The 27,105-nt window shown below is 40.6% G+C and overlaps 1 protein-coding gene across 3 annotated transcripts in view; it reads left to right on the plus strand.

Annotated features, from left to right (window-relative positions):
- The window catches only part of SMURF2 (SMAD specific E3 ubiquitin protein ligase 2), a 137,833-nt gene that overhangs the window by 69,990 nt on the left and 40,738 nt on the right, over positions 1 to 27,105 (plus strand). For 2 of the 3 annotated variants that reach the window (XM_062215660.1, XM_062215659.1), the window contains exons 3-8: positions 1,465 to 1,573; positions 8,305 to 8,438; positions 11,742 to 11,807; positions 17,673 to 17,757; positions 22,629 to 22,712; positions 25,820 to 26,022. In XM_062215660.1, coding sequence (XP_062071644.1) covers positions 1,465 to 1,573; positions 8,305 to 8,438; positions 11,742 to 11,807; positions 17,673 to 17,757; positions 22,629 to 22,712; positions 25,820 to 26,022 — 681 coding nt within the window. Of the gene's footprint in view, positions 1 to 1,464; positions 1,574 to 7,818; positions 7,878 to 8,304; positions 8,439 to 11,741; positions 11,808 to 17,672; positions 17,758 to 22,628; positions 22,713 to 25,819; positions 26,023 to 27,105 lie in introns of those variants that run through there. The other variant, XM_062215661.1, reaches the window with a different exon arrangement.

The raw sequence follows: 27,105 nt of genomic DNA on the forward strand, positions 1-27,105 counted from the left end.
CTTAAATGTCATTTCCTTTCTCTATCATGTGACTTCCCAAATTTTGAGTCTTCTTATCCAACTATTGGATTATTACTAAAGCACCATACATGGTCTCTGCCTCTAGCCTTTCCTTCACTTAGTCTGCCCTGAGAACCACTAGTAGAAATATGTGACTATATTTATAGCCATGCTCAAGAACAAAAATGGCTCCCTGTTATCTGCAATCATTCCAAACTCTATTTTTCTGACATCTAAACCTCTCATACTCAATCAGTTGTATTTCTCCAACAGTATTTACTTTTATACCCTAGCACAGAAGCTTTGGTTAGATTCCTCAAGGCTTTCAAATATTGTTATCCTTTCCTTGGCACTCTTTGTATTGCTAGGAAAGTCCTCCTTTTCCTGTTTATCTTTTCAAGCCCATATGAGTTCCATCCTCTTGGCCAAGCCTTTTATTTCCCCTTCAAGTTCTCCTGCATAGTAATTCAAAGGTGTAATACAGCATAGTGGTTCAGAGCATGAAGTCCAGAGCCAGACTGCAGGGGTTTAGAATCTAAACTTTAGACCCTGACTCTGCCATTTAACTCTTGTGTGACCTGGGGCTAGTTAACCCCTTTGTGACTTAGTTTCCTTGTCAGTAAAATAGGGATAATAACATTATCTAGCTCATATGGATATTGTGAGGATATTTGTAAAGCTCTTAGAACAGTACCTGACATAGTGTTAGCCGTTAGAATCACTACTACCGAGTGTTTGTTTATCCTTAGGTTTTTTTTTTTTTTTTCATGTATGGTATTTAAAAAAATTTTTTTTGAGAATTGAAAATGAATCTTGATGCAAATGGAAGGGGAGAGGGAGCGGGAGAGGGGAGGGTTGCGGGTGGGAGGGAAGTTATGGGGGGGGGGAAAGCCATTGTAATCCATAAGCTGTACACTGGAAATTTATATTCATTAAATAAAAGTTAAAAAAAAAATTTTTTTTTGACAGGTAGAGTTATAGACAGAGACAGAAAGGTCTTTCTTCCATTGGTTCACTCCCCAATGGCCACTACGACCGCTGCTGAGCCAATCCGAAGCCAGGAGCCAGGTGCTTCTCCTGGTCTCCCATGGGGTGCAGGGCCCAAGCACTTGGGCCATCCTCCACTGCACTCCCGGGCCACAGCAGAGAGCTGGACTGAAAGAGGGGCAACCAAGACAGAATCCAGCGCCCCAACCGGAACTAGAACCTGGTGTGCCGGCGCCGCAAGGCGGAGGATTAGCCTATTGAGCCATGGCACCGGCGAAAATAATGATTTTGATATTTAATATAGAAGTAAATTAAATCTTTGATTTTAAATTTTTACATTTCTGGCTAAATGCTAAACTTTTTTAAAAAGAAAGAATGGAATAAGCTTGTAGCATATGGTAATCTTTGTGTGATTATTCTCCTATCTTAAATGACAAAATATTCTTCATTTAAAAAAACTTCCCCTTTTTTCCACAGGACTTCCTGATCCATTTGCTAAAGTGGTGGTTGATGGATCTGGGCAGTGCCATTCTACAGATACTGTGAAGAATACACTTGATCCAAAGTGGAATCAGCATTATGATCTGTAGGTTTAAATGATTAATTTGAAATAAACATGAAATTAATGTTATTTGATAAAGTCTTTGAAAAGATCACAAAAAATGATCTGAGTTTTATATCTGTGGTGCAATTTGGTCTTTACACAGGGGTACAAAACCCATTGGGAATGTGCTTTGGCTTATTGGTTGTTGGATTTGAAAGATGAGGGGCCCCCAGTAACCCCATGAATCACAAAATGAAACTGGCTCACAATATAAAGCAGTCTCCCAACACCACCTCCCTTCAGTTAAATAAAGGTGTTAATTCACCTTAGGCCAATTGTAAGTGTAAAACTAGAAATCAGGATTATTTCTATATGGGTGGCTTTTTTTTTTTTTTTAAAGATTTATTTATTTATTTGAGAGAGAGAGAAAGAGGGGTATCTTCCATCTGCTGGTTCACTACCCAAATGGCCACAATGACTGAGGCTGAGCCAGGCCAAAGCTAGGAGCCAGGACCTTCTGGGTCTCCCATGTGAGTGCAGGAACCCAAGCGCTTGGGCCATCCTCTGCTGCTTTCCCAGGCACATTAGCAGGGAGCCAGATCGGAAGTGGAGCAGCCAGGACTCAAAGCAGCACCCAGATGGATGCAGGTATTGCAGGCCTTGGCTTAACCTGCTGTACCACAGCACCAGTCCTGACCACGTGCACGCGCGCGCTCTTTCTTTCTTTCTTTTAAGATTTATTTATTTATTTAAAAGTCAGAGTTACACAGAGAGAAGGAGAGGTAGAGAGAGAGAAGTCTTCCATCTGCTGTTTCACTCCCCTGTTGGCTGCAACCGTCAGAGCTTTGCTGATTCAAAGGCAGGACCAGGAACTTCTTCTAGGTCTCCCACACAGGTGCAGGGGTCCAAGGACTTGGGCTATCTTCCACTGCTTTCCCAGACCATAGTAGAGAGCTGGATCGGAAGTGGAGTAGCTGGGTCTTGAACCAGCATCCATATGTCTTTACCCACTGTGCACAGCACCGGCCCCAATGGCTTTTTTTGAAATTTCATTTTTTAAAAAAATATTTATTTATTTATTTGAAAGAGTTGCACAGAGAGAGGAGAGGTAGAGAGAGAGAGAGAAGTCTCTTCCATCCACTGATTCACTCCCAAATTGGCCGCAACAGCTGGAGCTGCGCCGATCCAAAGCCAGGAGCCAGGAGCTTCTTCTGAGTCTCCCACGTAGGTGCAGGGGCCCAAGGACTTGGGCCATCTTTCACTGCTTCCTCAGGCAATAGCAGAGAGCTGGATAGGAAGTAGAGCAGCCAGGTCTCGAACCAACACCCATATGGGCTGCCAGGGCTTCAGGCCAGGGCGTTAATCTGCTACGCCACAGCACTGGCCCCTGAAATTACATTTAATCATAGTGGTATGGATGCCTTTTTAAAAAGGTAGCTGGTAGGCCAGCGCCGTGGCTCAGTAGGCTAATCCTCTGCCTTGTGGTGCCGGCACACCGGGTTCTAGTCCCGGTCGGGGCACTGGATTCTGTCCTGGTTGCCCCTCTTCCAGGCCAGCTCTCTGCTGTGGCCAGGGAGTGCAGAGGAGGATGGCCCAAGTCCTTGGGCCCTGCACCCACATGGGAGACCAGGATAAACACCTGGCTCCTGCCTTCGGATAGGCGTGGTGCACCGGCCGCAGCGCGCCATTGGAGGGTGAACCAATGGCAAAGGAAGACCTTTCTCTCTGTCTCTCTCTCTGTCCACTCTGCCTGTGTAAAAAAAAAAAAAAAAAAAAAAAAAAAAAGTAGCTGGTACTATAAGGGTTTTATTGTTTAAAAAAAATATTTATTTATTTATTTGAAAAACAGAGTGACAGAGGGAGAGGGAGAGACAGGAGAGTGATCTTCATCTGCTGGTTTCCTCCCTAAATGTCTACAATAGCCAGAGTTAGACCAGGCCAAAGCCAGGAGCTAGGAACTCCATGTTGGCCTCTGATGTGGGTGGCAAGAAACTACAAACTTGGGCCATCATTTGCTGCTTCCCAGGCACATTATCGGGAACCAGGATCAGATAAGCAGGATTAGAAACAGGCACTCCTATCTGAGTTGCCAGGTCCCAAGCAGTGACTTAACCCTCTGCACCCCAGTACCCTCTCCATTATAAAATTCTTAATGGAAAACAGTGATTCCTTGCCCTATTCTCATTCCTGATTCCCATTCCCAAGGTAACTGCTTTAATGGATTTGCCTGTTCATACTAGCATTTTCTTCTGTTTCTAGATATCTTGATTATTTTATAGGATTTAATTTTTTTTGTATTTACTTTTAGGTGTTTAAAAATTTCATACCTTAGATGAATCAGCTTTTTTTTTTTTTTTAAGATTTATTTATTTATTTGAAAGAGTTACACAGACAAAGAAGGAGATTCTGAGAGAAAGAGAGATCTTCCATCTGCTGGTTCACTCCCCAATTGGCCCCAACAGCTGGAGCTGCGCCAATCCGAAGCCAGGAGCCAGGAGTTTCCTCTGGGTCTTCCCATGCAAGTGCAGGGGCCTAAGGACTAGAACATCTTCTACTGCTTTCCCAGGCCATAGCAGAGAGCTGGATTGGAAGTGGAGCAGCTGGGTCTCTAACTGGTGCCCATATGGGATGCTGGCACTGTCGGTGGCGGCTTTTCTCACTACGCCACAGCGCTGGCCCCTGAGTCAGCTTTTTAAAACTGATATCCCTGATCCCCACTCCTTCAGCACTCAGATACCCCTAGCTTTTTCCCAGCCCTCCAATTTAATCATGATCTTTTTTGGTGAATAGTTCCATGGATCACATAGTATACAAGAATTATATTTCCTTTCTTAACATTTTTTCTCTTTTAAAAAAAGATTGATTTTGTTTATTTGAAAGGCAGAGTTAGAGAAATATTTTCCATCCGTAGGTTCACTTCCCCAAATGGCCACAATAGCTGGGGCCGGGACTGATGAAAGCCAGGAGCAAAGAGCTTCTTCCAGGTTTCCCAAGTGGGTGTCAGGAGTCCAAGCACTTGGGCCATCTTCTGTTCTCTCAGGCACATTAGCAGGGAGTTGGATTGAAAGTGGAACAGCTGAAACCCATATGTGATGCTGGTATTGCAGATAGCGGCCTAACTCGCTATGTCACAGCGCCAGTCCTAATTTTTGTCCGAAGTTAATAACTATTTTTGTCACTTGTTTAATTTTCTGTCTTATTGATTACTGCCCAGACTCTCCTATGGAACTTAATATCCCTTCTCCACATGTTCAGTCATGTCAGGATTCCACTGGCTTTTGTTTCTCTTCTTGGAGACACTCTGGAGCCTCTGCCCTCTTGCCTCATTTAGTCTGATATGGTCTCTAAGACTTGGGACTTGTCTTTATGATTTTTTTGAGAATTTCGTTTTGTTTCTTCCAAGTCCAGTGATTTTTAGTTTTTTGTTTACTTTTCAGTTTGGTAAAGTCTGTCTTCATTGTCATTTTGAGAGAGAGTACAATGATGGGAAAGATTTTTTTTTACCTGAAAAGTGTATTGTTTTATATTACTTGATTGATAGTTTGTCTAAGTATAAACTTCTTTTTTTTTTTTTTTTTTTGACAGGCAGAGTGGATAGTGAGAGAGAGAGAGAGAGAAAGGTCTTCCTTTTTGCCGTTGGTTCACCCTCCAATGGCCGCTGTGGCCAGCGCATCTCACTGATCCAAAGCCAGGAGCCAGGTGCTTCTCCTGGTCTCCCATGCGGGTGCAGGGCCCAAGGACCTGGGCCATCCTCCACTGCCTTCCCGGGCCATAGCAGAGAGCTGGCCTGGAAGAGGGGCAACCGGGATAGAATCCGGCGCCCCAACTGGGACTAGAACCCGGTGTGCCGGGATTAGCCTGTTAAGCCACGGCGCCGGCCTATAAGTATAGACTTCTAATGAAGCATCACTTTCCCTCCAGATTTTGAATACAGTATTCCATTATCGTCTAGGTCAAGATCAGCCTTGCCGAATAGAAACATGAGCCACAAATAGGAGCTCATCAAATTTTAAATTTTCTAGTAACCACATTTTTAAAAAAAGAAACATAAAATCAACATAATAATATATTTTATCTAAAATATTGTCATTTCAACATAAAATATTTGAGTTAATTTTAATAGTTAATGTGTCATAGTCACACATTCACATGCACACATCTTGGGTCTTTGAGATCAGGAGTTTATTTGGCCTTTAGGGTTCACCTCTATTAAAATTATAGGGGCCGGTACCGTGGCACAGTGGGTTAATCCTCCACCTGTGGTACTGGCATCCAATATGGGTGCCGGTTCTAGTCCCAGCTGCTACTCTTCCAATCCAGCTCTCTGTTGTGGCCTGGGAAAGCATTAGAAGATGGCCCAAGTCCTTGGGCCCCTGCACCCGCATGGCAGACCAGGAGGAGGCACCTGGCTCCTGGCTTCAGATTGGCGCAGCTCCAACCGTTGCGGCCATTGGAGAGTGAATCAACAGATGGAGGACCTTTCTTTCTCTGTTTTTCCTTCTTATTGTCTGTAACTCTACCTCTCAAATAAATCTTTAAAAAAAAATTATTATCTTCCTAGTGAGTATGAAGTGGTACTTTACTGTAGTTTTTATTTGTATTTCCTTTTTTTTTTTTAAAAGATTTATTTATTTATTTGAAAGAGTTACCTAGAGAATGAGAGGCAGAGAGAGAGAGAGAGGTCTTCCTTCCATTGGTTCAATCCCCAATTGGCCGCAACGGACATAGCAGAGCTGGATCTTAAGTGGAGCAGCTGGGACTCGAACCGGCACCCACGTGGGATGCTGGCACTGTAGGCAGCGGTTTTACCCACTACACCACCATGCCGGCCCCTGCATTTCTTTAAGGAATAAGGATGTTGAGCATCTTTTCATGTGTTTGTTAGTTTTATATATATATATATATATGTATATATATTATATATATAAAATTTATATTAACTGGATACCTAGGAGCTTCTCTTGCTTTTTGCCAGGGTGTGTGTTGGAGGGAAAATGGTCAGGGAAATACTTTGGATCACTTTGCAAAACTTTTGATTTGATTTTATTAAGTCTTCTAACAGAAGTCTAACAAATGTTAGCCCCAGATCCTGACTCTGTCATATTTTGGTCTATATGCTAATATTCTATTGAAGGGCCCCTCAATATGGAATATCCTGAAACTTGTTTAGAATCATGTGTTACTTGATGAAGTTGAAGTTTTAAGAGAATCTAATTGAGCCCTCTATTTAATATTCAATTATAAAAGGGTCTACTTTGTCAAGTGTTATACAGGTATTACCTGAAATTTCCTTAAAGTGAGAGCACTTACTTCTCTAAGTGTAAATTATACTTCTGATTAATTTCTGGCCCAGGAATGTTTGGACAGAATGTGATGGCACACTTAAGTAATTCAGTGTGATTATTAATTTTTAGAGATTTACACTTAGCCTGTCCCCCAGAATATCTGAAATTAACAAATGTTTACTGTTGTTTAATGTGGAACTTCTCAATAGTTTTATATCATAGTATATGTAAAAGTACCATGTAGTTGGTAGATGGAGTTGCTTAACCTGATGATGGGCTGCCTTGAGGCCTTGGAAATTAGTATTTCACCATACCTTTAAACCAGGCTTACCAGTTGGGAAACTAGTTTAATGTGATCTTTTTTTAAAACGTTTGGTTTTGAGAGGATTTAGCTGTTTAATACTTGGTTCTGGTTCTGTAGTTTTGATATAGTATGCAGTAGATACTTGCCAAGATCTGTTGTATTTGGAAATTAGAGTGTACATACTGAATGACATTTTAGTCAAGATCTTTTCATTTGAAGTCAGCGGAGACAAAATTCAAACTGGCTTAATTTTTAAAAAGAGATTGTACTGATCTGCATAATTAAAAGCCCAGGGATATGTATGGTTTAGATACTACTGGAACCAGGGACTCAAATATGCCATCCGTGTTTCTTATTTAAAAAATTGTAGTCCTCACTTGAAAGGCTTAGAATTTTTTTATACTAGGTGAATTTTTCTAATATTGTTGCCTTACTGAATGATACTTTGAAATCAAGGTTGTTGGACCAAAAATTTGACCTCTCTTAGAGTCATTGAAATAGTTAGGATTTCACTGATAGTTCATTGCATTTTTGCATGGGTTGACGCCATGTTAACAGCTGGCTGTGATGGAGCTTTTACACACTTGCAGGCATATGTACAGACAAGTACAGTAACGCTTTTCCCTGCTCTGCTTGTCTGCAGGCAGTGAAGTGAAATCTGCAAGAGTTCTGCTCGCTCAAGGCCTGCATGCAGGAGAGAAGCAGGAGAAAAGCGTTACAAAGAGCTTTTGTTCTACAGCATTTTTAAATATAACAGGTAGGTCAGATTTTTGGTCTGTCAGCCTTGATAATACCCCTTGAAAATAAGCTTAGTCTTCTGTGAAGTAATAGGTCATATCATTGAAATATATTTAAAGTGTGGTAAAAATGAGGAAAGTTCTTTTTAGGATTTTTGTTCTTAGAAAGATGTAATCATTATAAACTGTTACTACATAATAGCTACTAAAATAATGTTGTTACTAACAAGCATTGTTGCCAAACCTGAGTGGCAGATGGGATAAGAATATATTAGAAGTTATTCTTAGATCTTACTTTTGATTTTAATAATTTACTTTAACCTTGTGGATTGACTGAACTCTGATCTAGCCATACTTTTTAGAATGACTTTAGAATATAAAAAGAAGAAAAAAAATTTACACTATTTATAATTGTCAGTTAACTCATGCAGCTGTTTTGTTTTTTAGGTATATTGGAAAGTCTGATTCAGTTACGATCAGTGTATGGAATCACAAGAAGATCCATAAAAAACAAGGTGCTGGATTTCTTGGTTGTGTTCGTCTTCTTTCCAATGCCATCAATCGCCTCAAAGACACTGGTTGTGAGTAGATGCTGAGCTTTTTAAACTGAAAAAGAAATCTGTCTGTATGTACAAGAATATTTACGTTGACTGGTGTCTACAAACCTCCTGTGTATGTCTGAAACATGGGTTAAAATTCCTAGTCTGAATTTTATTTTGGGATCTTTCATAAAATGAAACCTTTTTGAGTGTGTAAAACTTAGAGCTGAATCAGAGCTGATGCTTAACTTCCAGTGAGTTTTTAAATGTTAAGTGATTGGGGTCCAGTGTTGTGGCACAGTGGGTTGGGCCTTGGCTTCCAGCACTGGGATCCCATATGGGTGCCGGTTTGAGTCCTGGCAGAGGTTTAACCCACTATGCCACAGCGCAGACCCCTAAATAGTAGTATAATACAGGGGGCCAGTGCTTTAATGTAGCGGGTAAAGCTGCAGCCTGCAGTGCCAGGCTCCCATATGGGCACCGGTTTGAGTCCCAGATGCCCCACTTCTGATCCAGCTCTCTGCTACGGCCTGGGAAAACAGTGGAAGATGGCCCAAGTCCTTGGGCCCCTGCACCCATGTGGGAGACCTGGAGGAAGCTCTCGACTCCTGGCTTCAGATTGGCACAGCTTCGCCTGTTGCGGCCATCTGGGAAGTGAACCAACAGATAGAAGATCTGTCTCTCTCTCTCTCTCTCTCTCTGTAACTCTGCCTTCCAAATAAAATAAATAAATCTTTAAAAAAAAAAAAAAAGGATAATACAGAAAACTGCTATGACAAAATTTAAAAGAAAGGTAAGCTATTATTCTGAGTATGAGAGTGTCGTATTACTTAGCCATAGGTCAGTTTATCACCAGCCTTGGCATTTAGAAGATTAGACCAAGATCAAAACATTAGAAGTGATTTTTACAGTGCTGATAAACTGACTTAGCATATAAGTTATATGAATTACTTAATTCATATAACCAGGTGACAAAGAGGCTTTTGAGGGCTTCTTTGCATTGGGACATAGATTAAAAATTCATTTCTAACAATTTTTTTGTTTCTACCAAATTCTTCATACAGTATAAAAAATACTGTTAGCCATTGTCATGGGACTTTTTTTTTTTTTTTAAATATTTATTTATTCACTTGAAAGGTAGAGTTACAGAGAGGCAGAAAGAGAAAGAGGTCTTCCATCTGCTGGTTCATTCCCCAGATGGCTGAAATGGCCAGTGCTGGGCCATTCTGAAGCCAGGAGCCTGGAGCTTCCTCGGAATCTCCCACATGGGTGCAAGGGCCCACGGACTTGGGCCATCTTCCACTGCTTTCCCAGGCCTTATCAGGGAGCTGGATTGGAAGCAGAGCAGCCAGGACTCGAACTGGTGCTCATATGGGATGCCAGCACTGCAGGCAGCAACTTTACTTGCTACAACACAGCACCAACCCCTGTTGTGGGATTTTTAGCTCAGAAACCTGTGCTAAACAATCTTGAATAAAATCTAGCTAAGTATATCAGTAAACAAAACAGTAAATTTAGCATTGAATGTTAGATATAGTAAGAGATGATCCCTTTTAATCTAGCACTTCACAGCTCAAATAAGTAAATATTGACCTGTTAAAAAGCAACAGGGAGAACATTGAGCTAGAAATTCTATTAAGAATGTAAAAACACCTGATAAATTCTTAAATTTCTGGGTTGACAGAGTGACCAACAGTAGAGAGAAGATGGGAGAATTGGAAACTGTCTGCAAAAACAAATGGTTTTACACCCAGTCCAACAGGCAAACTAAAAACATGGAGATCAGATACTGATATTACCTCTGATGGCAGTTTACCTCATGTTTGTAGAACCCTTATGTGCCAGGTACTGTTCTACAGCCTGCTGATGGAAGAGTGAAAAAGCCCTCTGAGAAGGAGGACAGGGACCTGCCAGCAGAGGGAGTGTGTTCCTGCAGGGACTGGAAAGTAGAAGAGGAGCTGCTCTGCAGAAGTCTGCTGCGGAGCTAACTTAGTAGTGTCCATTGATTTTGCAAAGGGAGAAATGTCTGTAGTTCTGTCTAGAGGCTATAGTTTGGGAGCACAGAATTCTCCTTCTACTGCATGTCAGTGTCTCGTTGCTTTACTTTGTTTGACATTGTTGATGTGCAGTAGTACTGATCAAATATTTATTGAACACTTGATGTGGTATTCTGCCACGTTGGAGCAGAGAATGTAAAGACTAAGATATATTCTCCTTTTATCACTTTACAATTATTTATGACATACAGCTGTAAAAGAATTCAGCTCTAGGTGCTATATTCTAAGTAAAACCAACATGCTGTGAGTGACATTGTTTCTCCAATAACCTTGAGTGTCAGGCCAGTGTTACTTTTATTTTAGAGATGAAGTATCTGAGACAGTGAGTTGGCTGTAAATGAGTTAGTGGCAAAACTGACTCAAGCCCAAAAGTTCTTTCTTGGCTTCTTATTTTATGTGTGTCATTTGAAATGATTACATAAATAATAGCTATAATGATGACAGCATCCATTATTTATTGAACACCTGTGTACAGCACTATCCTGAGAGATTTATGTATTATCTGATTTAGTCCTTTAAAAATATGAGACAGATACTACTGTTTTTTAAAAAAATTTATTTATTTGAAAGTCTGAGTTACACAGAGAGATAAGGAGAGCCAGGGAGAGGGCGGGGTGGGGGGGGAGAAGGGGAGAGAGAGAGTGTGTGTGTGTTTGTGTCTGCCATCTGCTGGTTCACTCCCCAATTGGCTGCAAACAGTCGGAGCTGTGCTGATCCGAAGCCAGGAGCCAGGAGGATCTTCCGGATCTCCCATGCGGTACAGGGCCCAAGCACTTGCGCCATCTTCCACTGCTTTCCCAGGCCATAGCAGAGCTGAATTGGGAGAGGAGCAGCTGGGACTCAAACTGGCACTCATATGGGATGCCAGCACTGTAGGCGGCAGCTTTATCCGCTATGCCATAGCGCCAGCCCAGATACTACTGTTGTGTGTGAGAAAACCAAGAGTTAAGGGTAAATTGCTTAAAATCAACAGTTAGGAACTGACAAGCTAAACCCATACTAAAATTATCTGAAAGCTTTGGAGAGAAAGTAACTTTATGTTGGCCATATAATATGCTAGTGTTTCATGCTTTTTGAAAACTGAATTTATCAATACGTGTTGATATATTTATACTAATTGTAAATATAATTGGAGGATTTTATAGTTAAAAAAGGCTTTTTAGTTAAAACATTCTTTAAATAATAAATTTGATTTCCAAAAGAGTGTGCAAATTTATTGTTGCTGTATAGATGTTACAATTTCTGTTATCAGCTAATTTTTAATTGTTTTTTAATTGACTTGAAATAGATCAGAGGTTGGATCTATGCAAACTTGGGCCAAATGACAATGATACAGTTAGAGGACAGATAGTAGGTAAGTATGGAATTTAAAGTTACATTGATTTTGACCTCATTCACACTGACCTAAAGTCTAAATACCTTTTAAGTCAATGTATAGTAGCTACATCTTCTTTGAATTCGTGTAAATTAAATATGAATCAAGTAAAATACTACAAACTATGGATCCAGGTTAACTTCATTAAAACACATTTATATAATGTAAATTAGCAACTCCTAGTGTTATGAACAACTGTTGATCTTTTAGGAAGGAATTCTTTCAAAGTATACAAATAAACTAGAGCACTGAAAGAGATTCTATAGATGCTGTTTAAGTTTCCTGAAAATAACTCAGACTTGTTTTGAGTAATAAGAGAATATTTCTGTTGGACTCTTTGTTTAGTGTTTAATGCTTTACAGTTTAAAAATCTGTTCTAATTGAAAAGTAGAATGAGTAGTGTAATGCTAATTGGAAGAAGAAATTGCTGATTTACTCATAAGGCACTTGGTAGACATGGACAACTAGTCTGTCTTGAAATGACCTAGAGGGAAGGGCTTGATACAGAATTTCCTGAGACTTTTCTTAAGAATTGGTAGATTGAGGTTTAGACTCTTAGTGTAATATGGTAACATTAAGGAGGGCACCTTAGAGGTTTCTTATATTAGAGAAGGAAAATGTGTTTGGATTTAAAAAAAATTTTTTTAAAATATTTATTTGAAAGGCAGAGTTGCAGAGGGAGATATCTTCCATCTACTGGTTCACTCCTCAAATGGCCACAACTGCCGGAGCTGGGCCCGTCTGAAGCCAGGAGCCTGGAGCTTCTTCCAGGTCTCCCACATGGGTACAGGGGCCCAAAGACTTGGGCCATCTTCTGCTGCTTTCCCAAGCATGTTAGCAGGGAGCTGGATTGGAAATGGAGTAGCTGGGACTCAAACCAGCACCCATATGAGATGCTGGTTGGCACTGCAGGTGGTAGTTTTACCTGCCATGCCACAGGGCTGGCCCTGTGATTGGAATCTTAACACTTTGTTATAGGGCAGAATTTAGAATAAGGTGATTTCGTTATGAATCTAGAGAGGTTTTTGTTCTCAGAGGCACTTGAAGGGCTTCATTTATATTATATATATATATATATATATAAAACCTTTGATTAATTAATTAATTTGAGAGAGTTACAGTGAGAGGGAGAGACAGAGAGAAAGGTCCTCATTCCATTGGTTCACTCCCCAAATGGCCGCAACAGCTGGGGCTGCACTGATCTGAAGCCAGGAGCCAGGTGCTTCCTCCCCGTCTCCCATGCAGGTGCAGGAGCCCAAAGACTTGGACCATCCTCTACTGCTTTCCCAGGCCATAGCAGAGAACTGGATTGGAAGAGGAGCAGCCGGGACTAGAACCAGCGCCCATATGGGATGCTGGCACCGCAGGCAGAGGATTAACCTATTGCACCATGGCACCGGCCCCAAAGGGGCTTCATTTTATAAGGCAGTGAACTGGGTTCATAACTGGAGAACTGCTGGAGTAGAAACATAAGAGAGCTCTATTTTGATTATCCTGGAGCACTCACTACAGCATTATTGATATTTCCTGTTATTCTTGGATTTAGAGTAGGATAAACAAAAATCTCAAAAAATAAATCCTGGCATATAAGACTTTTGTATATAATCTTTCCAACTTTATTTGATTTGATACATTATGTAATAGGTGACAGTTGGTATCTAGGAGTAACAAAATAGTTTTACTAGGTATAAATATTTAGAAACATAGACTGTCTTTTGTTATATATTAGAAATAAGAGGTTTTAAACAGTTCATAAAACATGCCTTGTGAAAAAACTGCCTAGATTTCAAAAATATTTTTTTATCAAACTTTTTTGGGGAAAGATTTACTTTATTTGAAAGGCAGAGTTAGGGAGAGATAGAGAGATCTTCCATTGGCTCATTCACTCCCCAGATGGCTGCCACAGCCAGGGCTAGGCCAGGCAAAGGCCAAGAACCAGGAGCTGCATCTGGGTCTCTCATATTGGTGCAGGATTCCAAGGACTTGGGCTATCTTCTGCTGCTTTCCCAGGCTAATTAGCAGGGAGCTGGATTGGAAGAGCCACTACTGGATGCTGGCATTGCAATCTGCTTAACCTGTTATGCCACAACGTTATGCCATAACCTAAACTTATATTTTAATTCCACTTTTCCATGAACTTTCTGAAGAATCCTCATATACATATGTCATAAAAATCAAATGTTTTACTTTCAAATGTGTGTATATAAATTTATATAATTTAATTTTAAGCTCCTGTGTAATCTGGTGTTCATAATGGAACCTTTAATAAGAGAGAGGCTAAACTCAAACATGATCTTGTAGTTCTGTCACAATTTCTAGTTTTATGTAATTAGTCCTTTATAAATAATTGCAAATGTGTATATATATATACACACATATATATATACACATAAATAAAACATCTTTTTGGAAATTTGAGAAGTACACTAGAGTCTCAACTTTGAAAATATATATTCACTTCTAATATTTTTATATACTTGTATGAGTTGTATATTTTTTATTTTAATTACAATGAGTATATATTCTCATTTTATTTACCATAACCATTTTTAGTGTTCATATGTGATCTGATTTCTAAATGATGGATCATATAGATGTATCATAACTTAATCATTTAAACTATTAAGATTATTTTTTGCTGTTATAAATTGAAACTTGAAAACAGTTTTGAACACTTTATCTTTTTTAGAATTGTTACCATAGGAAAAAAGTCTTCCAACTTGAGATGGTTGATTAAAGGCATACAAACGTTGTCCCTTGCATTTACAACTGTTACTTAACTCTACCTTTTGTGAAGCTTATTTTTTGTCATTTGTTATTACAAATGAAGTCTAAAGATAGACAGTGAACTTGAGGAATACTCATCACCATTATTACCACTCTGATTTATATACTTTCTATGTATTTTTAAAAAATGAGATTATATCATGCACATTTTTAATCTGTCACAAATACTTGTTTTTGGTCCTCGGATACATTTCTATAGCATTTTTATGTCCATGTTGGACATATAATTAGTCCTTTATTGGATATTTAGGCTGTTTCTGATGTCTTAATATTATTAAATACTCTAATTCTATTGCTAGAATTAGACTATTTAAAAACACCTACAATTTCTTAAGCATTTTATTGTGCAACATTCTGGAGATATAAAATGAAGACCATGAGAGTTATTAGCTTTGAAACCTTAGTGTTACTTCAAATAAAGCTACTGAGAAAATACATCCTTCCTACTGATTGTATTTTGGTGGTAAGAATTTCACATGATTTTTCTGTGTAATAAATGATTAATAGTTTTTTAGTATAGTTTCATATAATATTTGGTTTACATTCATTAAAGAAGTCTGTTCAGTATTCTCGCTTGTAAATAGAACTTACTGGGCCTGTGCTGCAGCTCCCTAGGCTAATCCTCTGCCTGAGGCGCCAGCACCCTGGGTTCTAGTCCCAGTTGGGGTGCCAGTTCTGTCCCAGTTGCTCCTCTTCCAGTCCAGCTCTCTGCTGTGGCCCGGGAAGGCAGTGGAGGATGGACCAAGTGCTTGGGCCCTGCACCCGCATGGGAGACCAGGAGGAAGCACCTGGCTCCTGGCTTCGTATTGGCGCAGCGCGCCTGAGATAGCAGCCATTTGGGGGGTGAACCAACGGAAAAGGAAGACCTTTCTCTCTGTCTCTCTCTCTCTCACTGTCTAACTCTGCCTGTTAATAAAAAAAAAAAAAAAGACAGAACTTACTGATTTTTCAAAAAAAATTTTTTTAAGGCTGGCGCCGTGGCTTAACAGGCTAATCCTCTGCCTTGCGGCGCTGGCACACCAGGTTCTAGTCCCGGTTGGGGCGCCGGATTCTATCCCGGTTGCCCCTCTTCCAGGCCAGCTCTCTGCTGTGGCCTGGGAGGGCAGTGGAGGATGGCCCAAGTGCTTGGGCCCTGCACCCACAAGGTAGACCACGATAAGCACCTGGCTCCTGCCTTCTGATTAGCGTGCTGCGCTGGCCGCAGTGCGCCAGCCGTGGCGGCCATTGGAGGGTGAACAAACGGCAAAGGAAGACCTTTCTCTTTGTCTCTCTCTCTCTCACTGTCTAACTCTGCCTGTCCAAAAAAAATTTTTTTTAAAGATTTATTTATTTAGAGGCCAGCGCCATGGCTCACTAGGTTAATCCTCTGCTGTGGCGCCGGCATCCCATGTGGGCACTGAGTTCTAGTCCCAGTTGCTCCTCTTCCAGTCCAGCTCTCTGCTGTGGCCCGGGAAGGCAGTGGAGGATGGCCCTGCACCCACATGGGAAACCAGGAGGAAGCACCTGGCTCCTGGCTTCAGATCAGCGTAGCTCTGGCTGTAGCAGCCATTTGGGGGGTGAACCAACAGAGGGAAGACCTTTCTTTATGTCTGTCTCTCACTATCTAACTCTGTCAAATAAAAAAAAAAAAGATTTATTTATTTAAAAGACAGAGTGACAGAGAAAAAGAAAGAGATCTTAAATTCTCTGGTTCACTCCCTAAATGGCTGCAAAGGCCAGGGCTGGATCAGGCCAAAGCTAGGATCCTAGAACTCTATCCAGGTCTCCCACATGGGTGACAGGGGCTCGAGTTCTTAGAATATCCTCTGCTCTGTACCCAGGTACATTCACAGGGAGCCAGGTCCGAAGTGGAGCAACCAGGACACCAGTTCTGTTACGGGATGCCAGTGTCGTAAGAGGCAGTTTAACTCTCTGTGCCATAATGTTGGCCCCCAGCTTTTCAAATTTTTACAGAACTGGAAGGTTTTGGAATTTGGAGACCTTTCCTTGAGTGAAGAGTCCCTAGAAACCATACTTTATGTGCTAACCTTCTTAATTCTTTTTTAAAAAATATTTATTTATTTTTGTGAAAGAGTGAGGGAGAGATGGAGAGAGAGATCTTCCATGCACTGGTTCACTCCCTAGATGGCTGCAGCAACTGGGGCTAGACCAGGCTGAAGCCAGGCACTTCATTCATATCTCCCATGTGGGTGGCAGGGGCCCAAGCACTTGGACCATTTTCTGCTGCTTTTCCCAGGCTATTAGTAGGGAGCTGGATAGGAAGTGGAGCAGCTGGAACATGAACTAGCGCTCAAATGGAATGCAGGCGTCACAGATGGCAGCTTTACCTGCTATGCCACAACACTGGCCCTTGCTAAATAAAATAAATAAATAAATCTTCAAGAAAAAAAGTTGAGTTGTAGTCAAGTTGTACTTTAGTCTTTTGGGAGAGTTTTCAAGAACAGAAGTAATACTAGAGCAGCAAGGAAGGACTTGAGGGGTACCATTTAACCTAATTTCCTCATTACTCAGATTGGGCCTTAAGTATGTTAAGTGTTTTGTCCAGGGTTTCAGTGCTCAACCAGTTGGTAGAGGCAGCGTTAAAGTTTATCTCCTGCTTCAAGTTTATCGCAATGCTTCTATACTGATGATGTATATGGTTAAAACTGAAGGAATCCAAGGCTTGTCCTATTGCCAGAATCCAACATATATTTTTAACATGGTCAGATTATCAGGAAGTAAACCAAAATTGATGTGAACTTTTCAAACTCCTTTTTACATGAATATATCCTTAATGTGTTATGCTGCTTCTTAAGTGCAACAGTGATCTTGCTTTGCCCCACTGCAGTGGTAAAAAAGCAATTAGACTGTACTCCACGAGCATGGCAAAGTATAGAAAATCTTGACATTTAAATGTTGCTTTTAAAGGGGAGAAAAATGTGGGAAAAGAAATCACAGATTTTAGTAGAAAACAAAGAATAAAAGAAGCCAAGCCAGATCTATCTTCTAAGATAGATATTTTAAACAATATAGTAATTCTTAGTTCTGTGAATCAGTAATGTTTCTGTCATTTAATAGTGAGTCTTCAGTCCAGAGACCGAATAGGCACAGGAGGACAAGTTGTTGACTGCAGTCGTTTGTTTGATAATGATTTACCAGACGGGTAAGTTTACATCACTGAAATCATTAGAGAAATAGAGAATTTCCTTTAAATTAAATAATGAGAAAGAAGTTGGTTTTTAAATGTACTTAACTTTAGAAATTTGCTATGATAAATTCCAGAATGTAGGTTTCTTTCTACTTGGAAAATTAGTTATAGTTTATCATTACTAAAACATGGATTTGATATGTTAAATTTGATGTTTAAGGGTTTTAGCTAGGAGGCAAATGAAATTTTTTTACAAATAGGATTCTCCTTTCAGCACTATTTAAAAACATTTTTTTGCTTGATTAATTCAAAGCAGGCCATGCTAGTTCTGAATTTGAGAAATTACTCTGTGTAGAAGGATGGGAAAGATAATTTAGGTAATAGCAGTTATAACAGAGTAGCATTTATTAAGCACATGTTTGTCAGATATTGATTTAAGCAAATCGTATCTTTTAATTCTCATAGCATATTGGCAAGTAGTAGTATATAGCATGTGATTCTGGAATTAGATGACCTAGGTTCCAATCTTTATTCTTTTGTTCATTAGACTTATGACATTAATTGATTTATTTAAATTCTGTAAACTTCAATTTACATTTATAAAAGGGCGATTGCTAATAGTATATACCTCATAAATTGTTAAAAGGATTAAATGATATCATTCGTGTAAAGCACTTTGGCATAGTGTCTTACATATAGTAAGTTCTGTCTACTGCTGCTGCTGCTATTACTCTCATTCATGTTGTAGATTAAAAAAACTAAGCTTCCAAGACCTTTAACTAACTGGCCTAAGTCCTCCTTTTCGTTTTTTTTTTTTTTTAAGATTTTATTTATTTGAGAGGTAGAGTTACAGACAGAGGGAGAAACAGGGAGAAAGGTCTTCCATCCGCTGGTTCACTCCCCAAATGGCCACAGTAGCTGGAGCTGTGCTGATCTGAAGCCAGGAGCCAGGTGCTTCTTCCCAAGCTCCCACATGGGTGCAGGGGCCCAAGCACCTGGGCTATCTTCTACTGCTTTCCCAGGCCACAGAAGAGAGCTGGATGGAAGAGGAGCAACCGGGACTAGAACCAGCACCCATATGGGATGCCGGCGCCGCAGGAGGAAGATTAACCTACTGCGCCACGGCTCCAGCCCCCTAAGTCCTCTTAGTAAGAGTATAGACCTAAATCATAATTCTGAAGCTCAGAAACTTTAGCACTGCTCTCTTTGTTTGATGCCAGTTGTGACCCTTTTCTGATTTTTTTTAAAAAGACTTTTTTATTTTTAAAAAGACTTATGTTTTTGAAAGGCAAAGTTAGAGAAAGAGAGAGAGAGAGAGAAAGATCTTCCATCTGCTGGTTCACCCTTCAAATGGTGGCTATGGGTACTATTGGGCCAGACCAAAACAAGGAGTCTGGAACTCCATTCATGTCTGTGGGTGCAGGGGCCCAAATCTTGGGCCATCTTCTGCTGCTTTCCCAGGTGCTTTAGCAAGGAGCTGGATGGGAAGTAGAGCAGGAGAGACTCGAACCGGTGCCCATATTGGATACCAGCATTGCAGGCAGGGGCTTAATGTGCTGTGTCATAACAATGGTTCCTTTTTAAAGTATTTTAATTAATTCAGTGAAGTATAATTTATGTTCAATAAGTTGTATCCATTTAAGTGTATCATTCGAATTTGAATCACTTTTTATAATGTTTATTGTCATTATCACCATCACCTTTCAATTTTTTTTAAAGATTTATTTTTATTTTCTTGGAAAGGTAGAGTTACAGAGAGACAGATCTTCTATCTGTTCACTCCCTGCATGGCCGCAATGGCTGGGACTGTGCCAGGCCAAAGCCAGGAGCCCAGAGCTTCTTCAGGCTCTTCCACGTGGATGCAGGGACCCAAGGACTTAGCAGTTTTCTGCTGCTTTCCCAGGCACATTACAAGGGAGCTGGATTGGAAGTGGAGCAGCTGGGTTCCCATCTGGAACCCATCTGGGATGCCAGCAGTGTAGGCAGTGGTTTTATCCACTATGCCACAATGCCAGCCCTGACTCATGATTCTTGACTTCAAATTTTACATCCAAGCATTAATATTTACTCATTTTGTTTAAACTGTTAAAAATTGCTATAATTATTTATAGATCACTTTATCTCCTTGATATATCTATTAATTGTTTTATGGAGGTGAAATAAATTGTATTTATTTTTGAAGGGGAAAATGAAATAAAAATTAATATTGAGAGTATAGTAATATAAGGCTTATTCTAAGTTTCTTACTCCTCGTTATTATACCATAATTGTGATCACAGAGGGAAAAAACCCATAGCATCTCTTTATTTTCTGTTTTTTAGAAAAAATTTTAGTTTTTGAAAGAGACCACAGAAAGGGAGACAGAGAGACATCTTCTATCCACTAGTTCACTCCCAGAATTCCCTCAGCATCTGGGGGAGCCTGGAATTCAATCTGACTATCTCATGTGGGTGGCACGGACTCAAGTACTTGAGCCATCACCTGCTGCCTCCCCAGGTTGCACAAGGAAGTTGGAATTGGAAGCTGACCTGGGACTAGAACCTTTGATGTAGGATGTGAGTGTCCCAAGCTATGTCTTAACTGCTGCCCTTTTCTGTGTTTTAATGAACCAAATCTCAGTCAATATTTTGGTAGAAATATTAACATTACCACATTTCTGTAGTCATTTACCTATTTTTCAATTTATGAATTAAAATAGAGTTGAGGGAGAAATGGTGTTCTTGGAAAAAAGAGCTGTGGCGTAGCGGCTAAAGCTGCTGCCTGCAATGTTGGCATCACATATGGGTGCAGGCTCGAGTCCTCGCCGCTCTACTTCTTCTTCTTCTTCTTCTTTCTTTCTTTTTTTTTTTTTTGACAGAGTGGATAGTGAGAGAGACAGAGAGAAAGGTTTTCCTTTTTGCCGTTGGTTCACCCTCCAATGGCTGCTGCGGCCGGCGCATCGCGCTGATCCGAAGCCAGGAGCCAGGTGCTTCTCCTGGTCTCCCATGGGGTGCAGGGCCCAAGGACTTGGGCCATCCTCCACTGCCTTCCCGGGCCATAGCAGAGAGCTGGCCTGGAAGAGGGGCAACTGGGATAGAATCCAACACCCTGACCGGGACTAGAACCCGGTGTGCCAGCGCCGCAAGGTGGAGGATTAGCCTGTTGAGCCACGGCGCCGGCCTGCTGCTCTACTTCTGATCCAGGTCTCTGTGATGGCCTGGGAAAGCAGTAGATGATGGCTCAAATCCTTGGGCCCCTGTACTAGTGTGGAAGACCCGGAAGAAACTCCTGACTTCGGATCAGCACAGCTTCGGCCGTTGCCACCATCTTGGGAGTGAACCAGTGGATGGAGGACCTCTCTCTCTCTCTCTCTCTCTGCCTCTGCCTCTGCTTCTGCTTCTCTGTAACTCTGCCTTTCAAATAAATAAATAAATCGTAAAAAATAAAAATGTTTGACTATACTGAATGTTTTGGAAAGCTTTTATATGCTTTTCTGTTGAATTTTGGTTAAAAATATGTGGTATTTATTTCAAATTAGTTTATTAGAAAGGAGGAGAGAGGGTACACCCATCTCCTCCTTCATTCCCCAAATTGCCACAATGGCCCCTTGCCTCTGGCTAGGACTGAAGCTGGGATCCTATGTGGGTAGCAGCAGCTCAACTACTTGAGCACTCCCTGTTGCTTCCCTGGGTAGAATCAGGAGCTGGAGCTGTTTAGTGAACCCAGGTACTCCAGAATGGGCTGTGGGCATTGTAACCAGTGCCTTAAGTGCTCGGCCAAACACTGGCCCTTATTTTTATTTTTAGACCACCTTGTTCCATTCTTTACTCTTCTTGTTACTAGCCTTATAATCTTAGTCAACTATATAACTAAATGTATTTTTATTTTCATTTACTTTTTAAAGATTTGTTTATCTGATGGCCGGGCACTGTGGCTTAGTAGGTTAAGCGACGTCTGCGACGTCTGCATCTCATGAGGTACCAGTTCATGTCCCACCTGCTCCACTTGCTATTCATCTCCCTGCTAATGTGCCTGGGAAAGCAGTAGAGGTTGACTGAAGTGCTTGGGCCCCTGCACCCATATGGGCGACCTGAAAGAAGCTCCTGGCTTTGGCCTGGCCGAGCCCCAGCTGTTGTAGGTATCTGGGGAGTGAACCAGCAGATGGAAGATTCTCTCTCTCTCTCTCTCTCTCTCTCTCTGTATGTGTGTAACTCTATCAAATAAATAAATGAATTTTTGAAAAAAAAAAACTTTCTTTAAAAAAAAGATTTATTTATTTGAAAGGCTGAGTTGAGGGAGGGGAGCTGGAGACAGAGAGATCTTCCTTCCCCTGGTTCATTCCCCAGAAGGCCTTAACAGCTGGGCCAGGCTGAAGCCAGGAGCCTCATCCAGGTCTCTGACATGGCTGGCAGGAGCCCAAGCGCTTGAGCCATCTTCTGCTGCTTTTCCCAGCCCATTAGCAGGGTGCTGGATCCGAAATGGAGCAGCTGGGACACGAACTCATGCTCATGTAGTATGCTAACATCACAGGCAGCAGCTTTACCTGTTATGAGACAACACCAGCTCCTGCAAAATGTATTTTTAGTATAACAGCTTTCCACAAAATTCTAGAGAAATTAATAGAATTGAGTGTTGACATTATTACAGTATTCTCAGAATTTGGCTGATAGAAAATACTTTTCACACCTCAGTGTTAATATTGCAGATGCTTCAAAATTCCATAAAATATATTGTGCAGTTCCAAAGGTAAAAAAGTCCTATATTCTGTGAATTGATTTTTCAGTATGGCTTCCTGTTTTTTAATAGCAGATGCTTTCCTGGTTTGGTGATTATACTAAAAACATTTTGTGTCCCAGTTTTCCTATTAATACCTATTAATGTCTTACCTCTCAAAATTTTTATTTAAGTTGGGAAGAAAGGCGAACTGCTTCTGGAAGAATCCAATATCTAAACCACATAACAAGAACTACACAATGGGAACGTCCAACACGGTAAGAACATAGACATTTTCCCTGCGTATTCTTTGCTAGTCATTTTCCTGAGTTCCCTTTCTGCTGTCTGGTAGCTTTACTAGATTTTTTCTTCTTGGTTTATACTGCAAACAGATCAGGAAACTGTACAGCAGATACCATTTTTTTTTTTAAAGATTGACTTTTGTTTTTATTTGAAAGGCAGAGTTAGAGGTAGGGGCAGAGAGAGAGAGAGAGAGAGATCTTTCATCCTCTGATTCATTCCCCAAGTGGCTACAATGGCCAGGGCTGGGCCAGGTTGAAGCCAGAGCCACATCCGATCTCCCACGTGGGTGCAAGGGCCCAAGCACTCAGCTCATCCCCTGCTGCTTTCACAGGCTCATCAGCAGGGAGCTGGATTGGAAGTGGAGTGGCTGGGACTAGAACTGGTGCCCATATGGGATGTTGGTATTGCAGGCGGCAGCTTACCCTTCTATGCCACAACGCCGGCCTATTTTATCTATTTCTGAAAAGTATTTTTTGGGGACGGTGCTGTGCCCTAGAGGGTAAAGTTGCTGCCTGCCATGCTGGCATTGCATATGGGTGCCAGTTCGAGTCCCAGATGCCCCACTTCTGATCCAGCTCTCTGCTATGGCCTGGGAAAGCAGTGGAAGGTGGCCCAAGTCCTTGGGCCCCTGCACCCACTTGGGAGACCTGGAAGAAGCTCCTGGCTCCTGGCTTCAGATTGGCGCAGCTCTGGCCATTGCAGCCAATTGGGGAGCGAACCAGCAGATGGTAGACCTCTCTCTCTCTGCCTCCTTCTCTCTGTGTAACTCTGACTTTCAAATAAATAAATATATATCTTAAAAAAAGAGAAAAATAACTTTTATTTTTTATTTATTTTTGTAAAATAATGTTCAACAGGATTTTTGACAGGCCATCTGGCTGTTGTAGCTCCTGGGCCTGCAGTTGTACTCAGTAAATATCTTTTGAATGAATCGGTTTGAGCATTCATGCTACTTTTGGGAAATTTTTTTTTTTTTTTTTTTTTTTTTTTTGGTCAGGGAAACTCACATTTGAGTCTGTTACTGGATGGCTGTTACTAAATGTGTTATATCATGTCCAAGCGAGGCCTGTGTTCAATAAGAACCAGGTGCTGTGGGACCAAAGGAGGGCCATGTAACTTAGAATGGTGGCTGGGATGATAGAGGAGCCACAGGGGAAGACTCGGAAGTAAACCTTGCAGAATGGCAGAATGTTCTGTTTCCTTAGGAAGCTTAATCAGAAAGACTTCGGGATGCAAGATGATTTTCAGAAACTGAAATTTGCCAGCTCTCTGTAGTGTTTTGTTTTCTGTTTATTTTCATTTAGAACAGAACTGGCATCAGGCATAGAATAGCAAATGCTTCTCATTAGCTGTGTCTACTTTTATGTATTGGGCATTAATTACTTAACTAATTAAATCATAAGGTTTTCTATATCATACTATGATTCTCAGGTAAAAGCTTAGTTCATGCTGTCATTTTTAAACATGCTGATTTCAGAGTTGTATTTCTTGTATTTTTTTTAGTCTGAGTATAAATTAATATTGTCAAGGTTTAAGTGAAGTCCGTTTCCTTCTATATCACTGAACTGACAGTTAATTTCTATGTGTATGAAAAATTGGTTTAAAAATGAGCTCTTGACTGTCCTTTTGTTTTGGAAGACTTACAGTGGGCTGAAAGCCCCTTGAAGAGACAAACTATCTTATTTCCTTTTCTCATTGAATAACATTTCTTGGAATAAACGTTTCTTGGAACTACTCAAATACATATGTCAAGGGCTAGGTGCTGAGAATGTTTATTGTAGAGAGTAAACTAGGCAGACTCCCTTCTCTGAATAAGTATTCTAAGGGGGTGGGGAAGATAGACAAAAACAAGGATGCAAATAAGCAGCAAAAATATCAGGTAATTGTTGTGCTGAGGAGCTGAGATGTACAGATGCTCTTTGACTTATGATGGGGTTACATCCTAATAAACCCATTTTAAGTTGAAAATATTAGAAGTAAAAAATGCATTTAATGCACCTTGCCGACTAAACATTGCAGCTTAGCCACACCGCACACTATAGAGTATTCTGGTTTCCTCTTGTGATCGCGGAGCTGATTGGCAGCTGTGGTAAGAGTTATATATTGCATATTGCTAGTTTTGGAAAAGATCAAAATTCAAAGTAGTGTTTGTAAATGCAAATTGTCTTTGTACCATCTTAAAGTCAGAAAGTCATTAAGTTGGACCATTGTAAATCAGAGCATCTGTACCATCCAGTGACTGGGTGGCTTCTTTATATTGGGAGGTTGGAAGGACCACTTAGGCAATGTTTAAACATGAACTGTGGTTTAATTTTTTTTTCTTAATTTTTTTTGACAGGCAGAGTGGACAGTGAGAGAGACAGAGAGAAAGGTCTTCCTTTACCATTGGTTCACCCTCCAATGCTCCAATGGCCGCTGCAGCCGGCGCACTGCGCTGATCTGAAGCCAGGAGCCAGGTGCTTCTCCTGGTCTCCCATGGGGTGCAGGGCCCAAGCACTTGGGCCATCCTCCACTGCACTCTCGGGCCACAGCAGAGAGCTGGACAGGAAGAGGGGCAGCCGGGACAGAATCTGGCGCCCCGAACTGTGGGTTAAATGACAGTGAAGAACCAGATCTCAGGAGAATAGGAGAGATTATTCCAGGTAGAGTGAAGAGCTACTACTCTCAAAAGAGTAAAGGTAGAATTACCTTGGCAAGTTCAGGAAACAGGAAGAGTATCAGTGTGGCAGAAGCAGAGAGGGAGATTGATGGGAAATCGGGTCTCAGAGGTAGGCTGCAGTCAGGGCAAATAAATAGTGGTTTGTAAACCACTAAGCTTGTCTATAAGTTTATGTGGATTTTATATAAAACGTAATTTAAGTCAATATAAAATTATTTAAATACATAATTGATGATTTGCTTATCACCCAATCTGTTTGGTGCTTAGAGATTTCAGGCTAACTTTTACCAGAGTTTTTGGAAACATTAAATTTGTATTGGTTATCGGTTATTCCATTTTCTTACACATGATGTATATTGTCTAGAGAAAGCTACTTTTGATATATAAATTGATACCTTTTTTCCCCTTGTTATTTTTCAATAGACCGGCATCTGAATATTCTAGTCCTGGCAGACCTCTTAGCTGCTTTGTTGATGAGAACACTCCAATTAGTGGAACAAATGGTGCAACATGTGGACAGTCTTCAGACCCCAGACTGGCAGAGAGAAGGGTCAGGTCACAGCGTCATAGAAATTACATGAGCAGGACACACTTACATACTCCTCCAGACCTCCCAGAAGGCTATGGTATGACAACTAGCAGAGGAGAAATCAAGTGTTGTTTACCTATTTCAGCTTGCTAAGAAAGGCAGAAAATCAGTTTTTAAAAAATTATTCATCTAGGTTTAGGGATTCTTCATGAAAATAAAAGTAAATGTAAAAGCTCCCAATTTTGAAAAATCTTTGAAGTGGTAGAAGACTATCTGACCAAGAGTTTGATCTTGAGCTCGTCATTTAAGCTCAGCTTTTGTGCTCTTTTATGATGAAACAAGATGAACATCTTATCACAAATGTATTTTGAGGAGCATTGAAACGACGGGAGATTATTTTGTAAACAGGCACTATATTAAGGTAAAGATGGTGTTGTTACTGATAATGGTAATCTGAAACCAGACCTATAATGTAATTTTCTGGACAGACATTTAGAAATAATTTCAAAGCATATTTCTGATGATATTTTATATGATGTTGATAATCGCTATAATCGTGAATTATCTGAGTCATTGGATTGTTGTAAATGATGTAGTTGCATCTCTGTTTCTATAAAATACTACAATGCTATCTGATGTCCTAGAAGTGTAGGATTTCATGTGGGGAAAATGACACAGATCCTCTCCTCGTTGAATACAGAACTTTCTGAAGTAAACACAATCTGGAAACACTTGTATGCAATCCTTGTTTGCTAACTCTAGCCAGTGTTAACTTGCACTTTTTTGGGCTGATGGTGACACCTAATGACCAACACTGGGAGTTACCTCACTTAACTCATTTTATTTTCACTCTAGGATATTTTAAAAAATATTTTGCAAAAGCATGATTTTAATTTTTTTAAACATATTAGCTCTTTAACCACAGAAAAAAATTATCCATTAACTGATGTGCCTCACAGATTAATTTATAAGATAATTAGAGGATGGGTTTTGAGACAAACCTAGGTTCATAACCTGGCTTTTCCACTTTCCACTGAGCACGTTAATTAGTCTCTCTAAAACTTCAGTTTTATCTTTCATAAAATGGGGGAAAGAAGTACCATTTAGATTTGTTTCAAGAAATAAATGATATAATCTTTTATGAAGTGCCTGATGATGTGTGGTACAGGAACCACTTAGA

The sequence above is a fragment of the Lepus europaeus genome, chromosome 18 (genome assembly GCF_033115175.1).
Source record: "Lepus europaeus isolate LE1 chromosome 18, mLepTim1.pri, whole genome shotgun sequence".
NCBI lineage: Eukaryota > Metazoa > Chordata > Mammalia > Lagomorpha > Leporidae > Lepus > Lepus europaeus.